The sequence below is a fragment of the Mirounga angustirostris genome, unplaced genomic scaffold, assembly GCF_029215605.1.
Source record: "Mirounga angustirostris isolate CCGP_5_RB_7025 unplaced genomic scaffold, mMirAng1.0.hap1 SCAF_12, whole genome shotgun sequence".
NCBI classification, from domain to species: Eukaryota; Metazoa; Chordata; class Mammalia; order Carnivora; family Phocidae; genus Mirounga; species Mirounga angustirostris.
This window is the reverse complement of record NW_026991720.1, coordinates 89,828,165-89,842,895: the sequence shown is the minus strand read 5'-3', so window position 1 is coordinate 89,842,895 and position 14,731 is coordinate 89,828,165. Positions and strand designations below refer to the sequence as shown.

Below are 14,731 nucleotides of genomic sequence, written 5' to 3'. Positions count from 1 at the left end.
ACTTTACTGAAAAAAATACTGTTTATCTGAATTTCAAATATAACTGAGCAACTTGTATTTTTATTGCTACATCTGGCAACCCTAGCCATTAGGCCACCCAGGTCCCTTCTGTCTTGTAGTCTTTATCTGCATGGTTGGAGCTGGACCAACGCTACCATGTCGTTGTCCCAACCTATGGGATGGGAGGAAGAGAAGGGCAGATGACATGGAAGCTGTACGTCCCCTCTGTTCACATCCCATTGGCCAAAATTAGTCACATGGCCAACCTCAAGACACACTGAGAAACCTCTAGCTAGGTGGCCATGTGCCCTCTCACACTCTTGCCTGGGGCTCTTCTTGTCAGAGGAAGAAAAGAAGAAAGAGTACTGGGGAGAAATCTGAAGTGTCAGCCATGTTCAATATGCTCAGTCAGATGAGGATTGTATTCCCATTTAACAGATGAGGAAACTGAGGCTCAGAGAGTTGGAGTAATGTGCATAAGGGGACAGTCAGATCCTGAACCCCTATGTTATGATTCTAAATCTAAATTTAGAATCTTTCTAGCATGTAACAACCATGCCTCAGTTATTACAGAATTACATTTTGATCATCTTGGAAGGCAAAATATGCACTAATTAAAAGAACGAGGTTTGGAGTCTGACAGACCTGGGTTTAAATCCCAGTTCCAGCAGATCATAGTTCTGTGACCTGGGGCAAGTAATCTGCTTAAACCTGTTTTTTCTAGGCTCTGTTTTTTCATCTGTATGTAGAGATAGTAATATTGACTTGAACATCATTATGGAGGGAAAATGAGTTCTAGAAACGACCTTCCGACGTGCCTGACCCACAGAAAGTGTTCAGTGGATTGAAGCAGCTGCTGTTCTTGATGTTGCCACGAGCCATGGCCTGGGTCTTGCGTGGACCTGGTCCCCATGCCTCGGAGAGAGGGGATGAGACTCCCTCTCCTGCTACTAAGGTGTAGTCGGCTGAGCAGAGGCAGGGCTGATTCTTGCTGGTCGTTCCCAGCTGCGGATAGCCCTGTTTGAAGCTAAGGCACCATAGACCCTCCCAGCGTGAAGCATGGAAAAGTAAAACGGAAAGCATCCAGGAAATATTGCCAGAAGAGTGATGTTTCCCCACTTAAATTAATTTTACACGCGGCCCAGACTATCTCTGGTCTGTAATTTACTCATTCATTCTATTATAAAACAAATACTGATGGCGCATCCAGCCCTAGGCCATTTCTGAGTGAGCTCTGTGAGGCGTGCCCTCTCTGCTCTCAAAATCCAGTTGGGAGAAATGTCCACCTGGGCTCCACAACAGACACTTCGTGGGGTCCTAAAAGGACTCACGGTCTGCTCCTTCTTGGGTGACATTTGCAGGACTTGGGGAATGTGTCGCCATTATAATTCTCTTACCTTTTTTTGTTAAATGGCCTCAGAAAAATCTTGTCTGTATTCGAGAGGCATCCGTTTTAACTGATGATGCTTTTGATTGACTTTGTCCTCCAGGTAACAACTCAAGTCTCTTTAGTTGGCCCTGGTGTTGAGACCTCGGCGCCTCACTTCAAAAGTGAGTTTTGCCTCACACCAGCAGCCCATGGACAAGGCTTGGTTGTTGTTAACTGTGCTAGGAGAGAGGGGAAGAGCATATTTGCTCTTCTGCGGGCTCCCACAAAGATCGGTTCAAGGGCTCCTAAACACTCCCGCTGTTCTTCCGCTTTGCCGTCTGGCCGCTCGTCAGTAGGGGCTTGTGCTCGCTCTGTGTGCAGGAGGAAATGTTGGCATTCACAAATTCCATTCAGCTAAGTAGTACCACGCTTTCTCTGTTTACTTTTTGATTTTACAAAGAGCCTAAGTTCAATGCATGGGCTCATGGACTGTCCCTTTCAACCCACAGCTATTTCTATAGTCTTCATTGTAAGCTGTGCATATATTATAAGCCGTTAAAATTGTATTTGGGCTTTGAAAGTTTCTGATGCCCTGGGCCAACGCCCTGTTGTCCTGTGTGGCAGATGGGCATGCATCAGCACCACTGAGGGTAAAGCTTAGGAGCAGTTTCCGGCTACGCAGGACATGGGAGGACTGATGGACTAATGAGTCTTTCGGGGTCCACTTCAGCAAGAGCAACTCAGCCATTGATGGAAACACTGGTGGAGAAGGATGAATGGCTGGCTCTTGGTTTACCAAGTTACTATGGAATATAATTGATGGCCCCACTTCTGTAATAAGCATAGATCTATAGACCCAGGAGAGAGAAGAAAAGATAAGAGAAATTGATTCTTAATAACCTAACTTAATATTTAGGAAAAAACAACTTGCCCCCCAACCTCCTAATACTGAGCTCCTTTATCCTTATGTCACACTATGGATGACAAACTAGGACAAAAAAGTGGGAGACTGTGATATGTCAAAATTTGGTGGAGATCTTCTGTCCCTGGAGAGCGGTTATTCCATAGTGTTCGATCTGTTTTAGTAACTTGGATTTCATCTGTGCGGTGGGAAATTTCAGATAGTATTTTTTTTCCTCCAAAAATAAACACAAAAATGTTCCGTCCTAACTACCTTGTAATAAGAGAACTGGAGTGTGTTGATAACCCCTTTCCCACCTGCATGGAATTCTCTGGTTTTGAGACTGACGCTCATTGCTGTGGGCACTGGATGATATTGCAATCGTTCAGATTACTGTGTGCTAGAGGATTCTGGCAGCCGTGCAACTGCGTTCTTAAATTTCTCTGCTTTCATGCTTCTTCCTGAAACAGTCAGATGCTCTTTCTAAACTGGTGAGGAGAGAGCAACTCTTCTCTTTTCTAGACGCTGTCCCGTTATGTCGAGCTTCACTAGGATGGCCATTGAGACCCTACAAGCGGGTAGCCTTTACTTAAGCCATTTTTATTTGTTGTGCCTTTCTATAGAGAGATGTTGTATAATTGCAAATGAAGTCTTGCGTGTTTGATCAGACTTTCCGTCTTCTTGGTGACCTTCGTAGATCTATTAAAAATCACCAATTTGAGAATCAAGTTTGTGAAGCTACACACTTTGGGCGATAACCTTTTGGATTCCAGAATGGAAATCAGAGAGAAGTATTACTATGCAGTGTATGATATGGTGGTTCGAGGAAATTGCTTCTGTTACGGCCATGCCAGCGAATGTGCGCCTGTGGATGGATTCAATGAAGAAGTAGAAGGAATGGTAAGCAAGCACTCTGGGGGGCTTTCTCCTTTTTTTTTTCTTTTAAGATTTATTTATTTATTTGAGAGACGGAGAGTACAGAGGAAGAGGGAGAAGCAGACTGCCCACTGAACAGGGAGCCCGACTCGGGACTTGATCCCAGGACCCTGAGATCATGACCTGAGCTGAAGGCAGATGCTTCACCGACTGAGGCACCCAGGCGTCCCATGCACTCTCCTTTATTTATTTATTTATTTATTTATTTATTTATTTATTTATTTATTTATTTATTTATTTATAAAGATTTTATTTATTTATTTGACAGAGACAGCAAGAGAGAGAACACAAGCAGGGGGAGTGGGAGAGGGAGAAGCAGGCTTCCTGCCGAGCAGGGAGCCCGATGCGGGGCTCGATCCCAGGACCCTGGGATCATGACCTGAGCCAAAGGCAGACACTTAACAACTGGGCCACCCAGGTGCCTCGAGGCTCTCTCCTTTAGACAGATGATCCCAAAAAGCAATTTGAAGCTAGTTTTACCTTAAACCTTTCACAATTTCTTGGGGTTTTATTTTTCCAGACTGACTTAGCTCTTTCCACCATACTGGTGGTTGATGGTTGGTTTTCTCTTTGCTAAATTTCTGGGGCTATGAGAATATAAGGGCTAATTATGTCAGAGACAAAGAATTAATTTTTGGAAGTTATTGCAGCAGGGTGCTGCGACAGTATATATTTTTTGAGTCAATAAGGATTAAGAAGTTTTCTAAATTGCCATTACATCTTCCTTTTCTTTAGGGAAGCTTAGACACCACAAGCATGAAGTGATCTCAGCCCAGAAAACTGGGGCATTTGAACCTGGAACCATAGAATATGATTTAGGAATCCAATGGGCTTTGTTCCTTTATATGTTTTTTGTAGTTTCATTCTTTTCCCACCTTTATGCTGTGTTGTCAATTCATGTATTTCTAAAAATTGGGGATTTGGGTGATTGCCAAACGGATAAAGTTAGGGTATTTTACCTGTTTCTAAGTGAACTTTACAGAACCGTAGGATTTTAGAGCTCAATGGGATTTACTCAACCAACTATCCTTATTAGAAGGGAGCAGAGATTAAATAGCACACCAGAGGGCCCTAAGTCAGCAGCAGATGGAAATTCATGCCTAGCTCGTCCTGTTCTGCCCCAGGGTTACTTCTGTCATTAGACTCTGGGCCTCCCTTGATGAATTGTGCCTTCCTTACTTGCTGTTTGCTTTGCCAAGATTGTTAGTCCTCATCTCAGAAGGTCCAGGATTGCATGCATTCAACTGGCTGAAATTTCTGCTCTCCATTTGTTCCACTTAGAACACTTGCCCTGTAGATAAAGTTGCATTTTTTAGCAGACCCTAAAGGGAGGACATGTCCTTGTAATCTCGTTGCTACATCTTTTAGAGAATGCTAGGTACGTAGTATTTACTTTTCAGCATAGCAAATCTGGTGTGCAGCTCATGTCCTGTAGTCCTGTCACTATCAGGGGTCTCAGTACCATGTGCTGTTGGTTTAGACACTGTAGAGTCCTGTGGTGTGTGCTTTGGAACTGTTTTTTTATTCTGTGTAAAACTAGCTTATAAGGAGACGATTTTACTCTTTTGCTCACTTGCGCTCCTGTCAAGGTGAGTCCAGGACAGACCTGTCTGTCCTGTTCCTGAATTCCATTCTGTAGAAACTAGTGTTAAGGTGAGGTGCCCATGCACACGCGTATTTGGTAGATTGAAAGAATTTATCTTTTACGTGCCTCAGGGGCTTCCAGCATAGCTTGCTGGAGACACAATGCAAAAGAGCACATCCTGGGCCCTTCCTCAAGCAAAATAATTTGTATTTTTTTCCTGAGATTTTATGTTTCCTTTCTTAAAGAAAAAAAAGGTAAATGTGAATGTAGTAAATGATTAATATTGTGAATCTCATTTTGGTTTGGAAAAACAATGAAGTTCTGTGCCTGAAGTCAAAAACAAAAGAAGCAAAAAACCCATTCTTTCATGTGGCATAGTGGTAAAACGTGCCGCAATGTGAGTTGGTTTCCAGGTGGTGTATATTATAACTTTTGTTGATTTATCTTAAAATAGGTTTCTTTTGGGCATAGATTTTTTTCTAAACTCTTAAGTAACTAGGTTTTTTGGTTTTTTTTTTAAATTCTTAAGTGACTGATGCTGTGCATCTGGGTTCTTTTCATTGATACTTCGATAAAATATTTCGTGAGTATCTATTGTATAATAGGAACTATTCCTAGAGATGGGAGTGGAGCCATCAGAAAGACAGAACTCAGTGTGGATAGGGACAAAATAAAAACAAACCCTCATTTTGGTGAGCTGGAGATGAGGATGTTTATACCTTCCATTGGTTGTGGAGAAAATCAGGCCATCGGTCTGCCTCTTACTTTGCTCTTTCCTGTTTCTCTAACTTCCAAGGTTCACGGGCACTGCATGTGCAGGCATAATACCAGGGGCTTGAATTGTGAACAGTGCATGCATTTCTACCACGATTTACCTTGGAGACCCGCTGAAGGTCGAAACAGTAATGCCTGTAAAAGTAAGTCTCTATTGGAGGGGCATTTTGAATCCACTCAGACTCCAGTATCTTCTGATTAGAGCCACTTAATAGTACATTGGTTTGCGAATGGAAGAAAAGTGACTACCCTTTGGCCAGCTTTACCCAGATACTCTTCGGAAACCAACATCCACTCAGTTTAAAGAATGCATGAGTTTGCTGAATAGCAGCCGTGTGTTTGGCAAATTTCGTAGACGATGGAGATGGTGTCCCTGCTATTGTACCTGTCTTGAAGGCAAGATGACCGTGAGAGAGAAATGAAAGGAAAATATGGCCTGGTAGATCCCTGAGGTCTAAGAGATACAGAACAGAGTTTCTGGCCTGTTTCTGTGCCAGCCCGCCCGGCGGTATTCTCTGGGCAGAGGTGTAGTTTGAAACCCGCCCCCACTGCCCCCCACAGTGATTCTGATATGCTCTCCTCCCCTCAAGGAGGAGCAGTGTGCCTGCCCCTTCCCCCACTGAGGACTGTTCTAGAAGTTCAGAAACCAGTGAGGGCTGGAGTGATCAAGGCTTGTTAGTACGCACAACCCAGCAGCCTTTGATGATAGCTAAGATTGTTTAGGTAAGAAGAAGAAAGAGAGCTAGGGGGAAAGTAGGAGGGAAAGAAAAGTTCAGATAAGGAGAACAGCACAGAGCACAAGGCCCCAAGGACGTTCTTGTGACCAACACAAAGTCCACACTGGGGAAATGATTCCAAGGTTTAATTCAACCAGTGTGTCACGGGTAGTTCTCTGCTAGGCATGAGGAGGGTCACTGGTTGTGACATAGCCCCTCCCTATAGGAGGTTATGTTGCAGGGGGAGACAGAGGAGGCCAGAGTGTAGAGCCCCAGGAGGGCCAAGCCGAGCTAAGCTCCATTTCGAGAAGACCAGAGTCCGTGTGGGTCACTGAGCAGGGAGTGAGAGGATATTAAAGCCGGGTTGGACCAAGGGGACTGCCCAGTGGGCCTGCAGAGGGTCAGCGTGTGCTCAGAAGGCCGGCCAGATGGCTCTTCAGGAGACCTTAATTCTCCCTGAAGAGCCTGGTTGAGTGTGCTGGTGGGAATGGGGGAGAAGGGAACCAGGCCTTCATACCCCGTTCCTTAAAGCCGGCAGCCCGAACAGGCTTTCCCAGGAAGTATCGCCTAGGAGATCCTCTGGGGTGGTGCGTTCTGGTCCCACCCCGTCCTCCACCTGGTGGCCACCTCCTCCTGTTGATAAGCCACCAAGGGGACTTTCCCCAAAGGTTTTTACTTTTCTCTCCAAAGAGGGCAGATTCCTATTTGAGAAAGCTCACACTTGGAGGGTTTCCAGAGTGTCAGATGGATGTGTCCTTTGTCATGGGTGCCTGATTGTTAATTGCCATTTTGCCTGAACTTCATCCCTAGTTTCCAGAACGTGCTGCCTCCCAGTAACCCATCCTCCATTGGTAAGTCGACTTCAAAGTCTTTTCTTGATGTGGGTCTTGTCGCGCAGAGTGTAACTGCAACGAACATTCGAGCTCATGCCACTTTGACATGGCGGTGTACTTGGCCACTGGAAACGTCACCGGAGGGGTGTGTGATGAGTGTCAGCACAACACGATGGGACGCAACTGTGAGCAGTGCAAGCCATTTTACTTCCAGCACCCAGAGAGAGACATCCGAGACCCTAACCTCTGCGAACGTACGTGGGGAAACGGCATGACATAGGGCCTCTCAATTTGAATGGCCAGGGGGTCACCATCCTCCTGGGACTCCTGGTGTGAGTCAGACTCTGCTGTATTTGAACTGTGGTGGAGGATGCTGGAAGCAGAAGCTACCTGGCAGTCCTGCCTTCTTTAGTCTATTTCTGTGACGTTTGGAGGGTGGAAGGGAACACATGTGTTGATACAAACACACACGTTGTTACCGGGTGCTCTTTGTTCTTCTTAGGATGCACCTGTGACCCAGCCGGATCTCAGAACGGGGGAATCTGTGACAGTTATACGGATTTTTCCGCTGGCCTCATTGCTGGTCAGTGCCGGTGTAAATTACACGTGGAAGGAGAACACTGTGAAATTTGCAAAGAAGGCTTCTATGGTTTAAGTGCTGAAGATCCATTTGGTTGTAAATGTAAGTATGTTTGTGAAAAAGTCTGAGAGTTCTCATGTATGCAATTCCCGTTTTACTTTGCAGCTCTAAATCCAGACTGCCCCTTGGTACTCACTTGGTTTGTATTTCTTTACTTCATTTTATCTCTAATAAAGCTTGTGCTTGCAATCCTCTGGGAACGATCCCTGGCAGGAATCCTTGTGATTCTGAGACCGGTTACTGCTACTGTAAGCGTCTGGTGACAGGACAGCATTGTGACCAGTGTCTGGTAGGTGAATCCTAAGTACTTGGGATGGGTGGTTTGTGCACGTGACATGGTTCGCCTTTGTAGAGTCCACCGTCACCCTTCTATATAAATATTAGAAGACGCAAACAATTCACAAAAAAATTACTCATGAATAATTTTGACAAGATAGTCACCATCACTGTTAGAATTGTAAAATAAAACCACAGCGAGATACCATTTTCATAGACAAAAGTAACAAGTTTTTAAAAATGGGGTTGCTAACTCTTAGGACCTAATGAAGGGCTGGTCGTCTAAGCTGCTGATGGAAATGCACATTGGTTCATAGTTGGCAAGAAAAGCATTTGGAAGTAAGTAGCCTGTAGAAATGGGCATACCCTTTGACCCAGTAATCCCACTTCTGGGTATCTTTCCTAATGAAATAAGCAGAAAATTGGACAGAGGTGTATTCACCAGAAGACTCATTGCATCTCATACTAATCATAGCCAAAAAACTTGGAAGCAACGGTGGGGAAAATAGTTAAGTAAATTTGGGGGCTTCTGTACAGAGTGATATTTGGTTGCCTTTGGAAATGACAATAGCATGAGGAAATGCTTATGCTGGTATTAAAAAAAAAAAAACACAGGATGTGAGTAGTATCTTAATTGTGCAGGAAAAAATTACATCAAGAAAAACAAAATCTGGAAGGAAATACACCAGAAAATTCACTGTAGTGATTCTGGGTAGAGTGATTACAAGAGTAATTTTTTAAATTACCCTCTATCTTTTATAACATTCTTGTGATTTCCTTTATATTTGTGAGAGGGGGTCCACTGACCCTAAATTATGTTTATGACCAGTAAATATGTATATTTGCATATATCCAGATAGATTCTTAACATAAATTTCTGAAAGTCTGCTTTAAATGAGTGCACCTGGCTTTTGGCTTTTATCTGCTCATTAGGAAATGCATTTTTGTCAAGGTACAGAGAGATCTTCTCCCCTGTGTAGATTCTGTCTTTCTTCTTTTTATTTCCATCTCCAGTGTGCTCAGAATTCAGTGACCTCCTCACCTTTCACTTGTGAAAATACTTGCTTTATGCTGTTTGGGAATAGGTAAATCCTTTGAAGAGCTTTGCTTATGGAGTTTCTGACGGGCTGAACTCAGGGAAAATGTAAAGGCCTGCCAAATATTTGCCAAAACTCTCTTACTGCCAGAGTACTTTTAATGAGGAAAATTGGTATCTTAGCTGCTTGCTCGGATTTACTCTCGGACAAAGGCTATTTGCTCGGGAGAGAAACTCCTCTGCTCTGGTGTTAGGTGGTTATGACCCCGGTGACCTGCAGCCTGGGTTTTAGTTCAGAGTGCTCATGCTTATTCCTCTTGAAGGCTTTCTGCTTGCACAGCATGAAAGAACATTTGGTAGAACAAGCAAGACACGCCATAACTTGTTTCTTGTTGAGTCTATTGTGTAATGACAGGAACCCACCTTTAGATGTTAAATCTTTTGTTGTGCAGCCAGAGCACTGGGGCTTAAGCAATGATCTGGATGGATGTCGACCTTGTGATTGTGACCTTGGAGGGGCCTTAAACAACAGGTGAGTGAAGCCACACATACACCCGTGTTTGTGCTCGGTCTCCCCAGAGAGCCCTCCTGATCTCTAGGAACAACATGACACTCAGTGTCTCTGAAGAAGAGGTGCAAAGGATAGGCACCTTTAGTTTACCTGGGATCTTCATGTTTTCAAAGATTTAGTCATTCCAAGAGTTAGCTTTGAAGACTCCAAGTATGTTTATGTTTCTTGGTTTTTAATAGTGTTGTTATAATTTATGGTATGTTTTAAATTATGGAAACAACGTATGCCCATTAAAAAAAAAAAATCCTTGTGCCTGGGTGGCTCAGTCGGTTGGGCATCTGCCTTCAGCTCAGGTCATGATCCCGGGGTCCTGGGATCGAGTCCAGCATCGGGCTGTGCTCAGCGGGGAGTCTGCTTCTTCCTCTGCCCCTTCCCCTGCTTGTAATCTCTCTCTCTTTCACCCTCTCACCCTCTCTCTCTCAAATAAATAAATATTTTTTTAAAAATTAAAAAATCTCAGGCGCCTGGGTGGCTCAGTTGGTTAAGCGACTGCCTTCGGCTCAGGTCATGATCCTGGAGTCCCAGGATCGAGTCCTGCATCGGGCTCTCTGCTCGGCGGGAAGCCTGCTTCTCCCTCTCCCCCTCCCTCTGCTTGTGTTCCCTCTCTCGCTGTGTTTCTCTCTGTCAAATAAATAAAATCTTTAAAAAAAGAAAAAAAAAGAAATTACTAAAAAAAAATTAAGAGGGGTACCTGGGTGGCTCAGTCGGTTAAGCGTCGCCTTCAGCTCAGATCATGATCCCAGGGTCCTAGGACCAAGTCCCGTGTTGGGCTCCCTGCTCAGCAAGGAGTCTGCTTTTCCCTCTGCCCCTCCTCATGTTCTCACTCTCGTGATTGCTCTCTCCCAAATAAATAAATAAATAAATAAATATTTAAAAAATAAAAAAGTTGGAAAATGAACTCACATTTTGATTGTGTTAAGAAATCTCATTTTCTTCTTCTTTCTGGTTTTATTTTTTTTTTAACTTGAAAGTTTATTGGTGAAAATTGCATGTGATCATTTTTAGTTATTGAAACACGTTGGTGTCCCTTGAAGAGATGAGACGTGAGGCTCTACCAGAGATCAATCCCGGTATGCATTTGGCAAAGATGTTAGATTTGTGGGAGTGAAATTAACCACCTCTGAGTCAAAGAGAATTTCTGTCTCTGTTTGTAACTGGGTTAGACTGCGAACATCTGGTAGAGAGTGTAAGTGACTGCCGAGGGGATAGGCAGATGTTTCCTTGTGGCCTGACTCTCCCCTGAGACAGCAAGCTGAATTCATCAAGTGAGCTCCATGTACTAAAAAACCCCGACTCTCCCAAGATTATTTCCCGACACCGTAGCGGTCTGTGAGAAGGAACGGGATTTTAGGCAGCAAAAATATCTTCTCTTTGGCCTCCGTATTTGGGTTTGTTCCCTGCCAGATGCTGAGGTAACTCGCTACAGCATGTAACCTCTGGAACTCCAGGGTGAACTTCTGTTCTTAGAAAACCTCCAGAGGGGAGGAAGCAAGGACAATTCCATAAAAGCAGGGAAGACAAACTGCTGGTCTGCTTCTGGAATCATTTCTCCAACTTTGCTTTGTGACTACCAGAACATCTGCTGGCTTCCTTTAGTCATTGCTTGCTTAATGCAAAGCTGTCCTCATTCCTAAAATCCTTGACTAGATGAAAGGGGCATACACGGTTCTTCACATGATTTCATAAACTCAGGAGTGTCCTTTGTGCCTTTACCCTAAGTGGTTTCTGTTCCTCACACTCCCTTCCTCTGTTTCTCCATTCCACACATGCTTCCTGTCTTTAAATCCACCCACACAGAGCCCCTGGCCTGTCCCTCATTTCTCCTGCCAGAATTTATAGAAATCACAGTGTGCTAATCAGGAGAGTTGGCGAAGTAAAAAATTTTAGTGAAGATTTGAAGCATGGAATTTGATCTTCCTAGCATGATTGATGACATGCCCTATCTTTTCACATCACTGATGGGGAAAAGAAAGAACCTTTACAGATTTCTCTACTCCTGTGACTCTGCAGTGTTTGGTAGTGATCCTCTTCAGTTTCCCCCCACGAGGACCTTCTTTAGGAGTCCCGTAGGGTAATAGAGGCTCTAACTAAGTCTTCCGAAGCACTGATTCTCCTAGGAGGCACTTGCTGAATGATTGATTTGTTGCAACCATACATAAATATCTTCTACCTTTGCTCTGCCTTGGGTACATAGTAGGTATGGAATAAATGTTGATCAAGTAAAAGAATTTGAGAAACAAGATATTTACGATGTAAAAACAAAACATGCACTCCGAATCTCTAGATGCAATCCCAGACGTTCCTTAGGTACTTCGGCCAGGGACAGCATTCAGTGTCAGAACCACGTGAAGTGGAATAAGTTTAAAAATGTTTTGTGTAATGGGCCGAATGGATTTTTGTAGAATAAGAGCTTAGTAATCCATGTCTATTATGTTGACAGGTGATCTGAACTTCGGGATATTTTAGTGAAGTAAGCCCTAATTTAAATAATGTGATTTACTCCAGGCGACTGAAGCTTTGCCTAGTAGATAACCGACTTTAATAAATAAATCAGAATGGTTGCTAGGTAAATGCTACTTGTTAGTGTTTGGAAACTATAAACAATTTTATAGCATCCTTCAAAATTACTGCATTACATTTAGAACTTTGGTGTTTGGCTTCAAGCCCAGCACTCTGTTGAAGACTCCTCCCTGGACTGAAGTCCCCAGCCCTCCTTTGAGCTTTCAGCACCACATTGCTTCTCACCTCTTTTAGTACTTACTTTATGCTGCTCTGTGTTATCGCTGTCAGTATTTTAAAAGGTCTTCGGACCGGGATTGTGTCGTCTTTGTTTTTGCATCTCTCTTCGTACTCAGCATTGTGGGCTTTGTAGGTGCTCAATAAATGAGATTTATTATACTTGGGAACCAGAGCAGAAGTTAATCTGTATTTTCACCAGTGTATTGAATGATAATGGTATCTTACCCATTGTTAATTACTGTGATGGCCGGATATAAAGAGATGATAGAACACATTTAAGAAAATATCCTAATTGGTTGGGGGGTTGGGAGGGAAGCTACTCTGGCAAAACAGATGACATTGACTGCTGATCAATGTGGAACCAGTGCTTATTTGTAATCAGAATTATGGAAGAGATACCAGTGCTGACCAGAGTGTGGTTCTCATGAATGATTGTTTTTTCCCTTTTTTGTGCCAATGTCTTAGTGATAGAGAAAAGTTGAAACTATACAGTATTTTCTCTGCTTATCACTATTTAAATAAAATAGAATTTCCCTTCCAATAGAGTTTTCATAAATAAGTGGCTAATTTCTACATTTATGAGAAACCTGTGTTCTTAGTATTATCTTGGCCTTCACCCATGGAGAAAAAAAAATAGGGCTTGTATTAGTCTTCTATTGCTGGCATAGTAAATTACTGCAATTTAGTGGCCTGAAACAACATAAGGTTATTATCTTACATTCTGTATGTCAGACATGGCTGGGCTCACTGGAATAAAATCAAGGTGTTGGTAGGGCTGTGTTTCTATCGCAGGGCCCTCGGGGAGAATCGCTTTCCTGCTCATTGGACTCGTTGGCAGAATTGGCAGAACTCAGTTTTTGTCGGTTGTAGGATGAGGTTCCTGACATCCCCCCTGGCTGTCAGCTAGGGGCCGTTCCCAGCTTCTAGAGGCTACCCACATCCCTTGACTCATAGCTTCCATGTTCAAAGCCAACCACAGTGGGTCAGATCCTCCTCAAGTCACATCTCTCTGCCCTACTTCTCTGCCTGCCTTTTCTACTTCTAAGAAATCCTGAGATTAGATTGAGCAACCCTGGATAATCTCTCCATTTTGAGGTCCTTAACCTCAATCCCATCAGCAAACCCCCTGGTGCTGTGTGAAGTAACATATCCACAGATCTGGTGGGAGTGAGGATGTGGACCTCTTTGGGGGCCATTATTCTGCCTGCCCCAGGGCCTGACTTACTTTGTCTTATGTCATTATTCTACCTTACTGATCCAACAGTTGGAATCTGTATCTAGTTACAGAAAAATTTGTTGGTACAGGGGTTGGGGGAGGACATATAAACTTGACAAGTGTACCATTTCTATGTGATAGGATTTTTACTTGAACGCAGGAAGGATAATTACATGTAATCTTTTGTCTCACTATGGAGGAGGTAGGATTTGAACTTCATTTTTGAAAGCTGAGAGAAGTTTGGGAGGTGTGATGGGGGGCAGGAGGGCCTTCTAGCTGGGAGGAGGGTGAAGGCCCAGAGATGGAGTGAGTGTGGCACATGGTCAAGACCTGGTCTGACCGTGACCAGCTCTGCTCACATTCCTCCATGACCCTTCTTTGCGCCTGTCATTCCTGTCCTCTCTCTGCCTGTCATGATCCTCTGCCACCTTTGGAACATGGCCTCCTCAGTCCCCTCCTCAGTCCCCCAAGCCGGTGAACGGTGGTTCCTCTGCTGCCTGAAAACTTCGCTTGTGGCCCTGTTTCGGCACTCGCTGCACTTTGCTTTGTTGTCGTGGTCAGTTGCTCGACTGTTTATCTCCCCAGTTAGACGGTAAGCTCTTTGGGGCAGGGACTATTTTCCCCCCCATTTTTCTTTCCGCATATCCTTTCAAAATAATGGAGTTACCAAAGAAGGTAAGGATTGAGTCAGAGGAAAATTGACGACGGACTAACACGTGAGCCTACGGACAGCAGGAAGCACAGGTCCCAGGGCCAGCGTTGGCTCGGTCAATATTTGCGAAGGAGGGCGAGCAGTGTGGCTCATCGGAAAGCAAAGGGCGGGCACCAGAAAGAGTAGCTGTGGTTTTCAGAGGATGGGTTGTCGAGGCTGCTGGCAACCAGGCAGAGGCATCACCACTTGATAAAAGCAGAGAAGTCGTTGTGGGTTTTGAGGAAATGCTGAAGGCAGCGCTGGGGGAAGGTTGGGTTGGCGGTGGCTGGCGGGATGGACGGGGCAGCGGGGAGAAGAGTGTAAGAGGCCCACACTGCCATGTGGGAGGCCACCAGAGTGACAGGCCACCATGATAGTGGCAGTGACAACAAGAGGACACTGCTGAGAAGAGAGACATCGTGAAACAAGACTTGGGTATCGAGGATGA

The 14,731-nt window shown here is 44.2% G+C and overlaps 1 protein-coding gene across 1 annotated transcript in view; it reads left to right on the top strand.

Annotated features, from left to right (window-relative positions):
• The window catches only part of LAMB1 (laminin subunit beta 1), a 69,932-nt gene that overhangs the window by 14,739 nt on the left and 40,462 nt on the right, over positions 1–14,731 (top strand). Inside the window, exons 7-12 of the mRNA XM_045864898.3 lie at positions 2,968–3,170; positions 5,588–5,708; positions 7,180–7,368; positions 7,617–7,796; positions 7,931–8,043; positions 9,519–9,598. Of these exons, the coding sequence (XP_045720854.1) occupies positions 2,968–3,170; positions 5,588–5,708; positions 7,180–7,368; positions 7,617–7,796; positions 7,931–8,043; positions 9,519–9,598 (886 nt within the window). The remainder of the gene's footprint in view (positions 1–2,967; positions 3,171–5,587; positions 5,709–7,179; positions 7,369–7,616; positions 7,797–7,930; positions 8,044–9,518; positions 9,599–14,731) is intronic.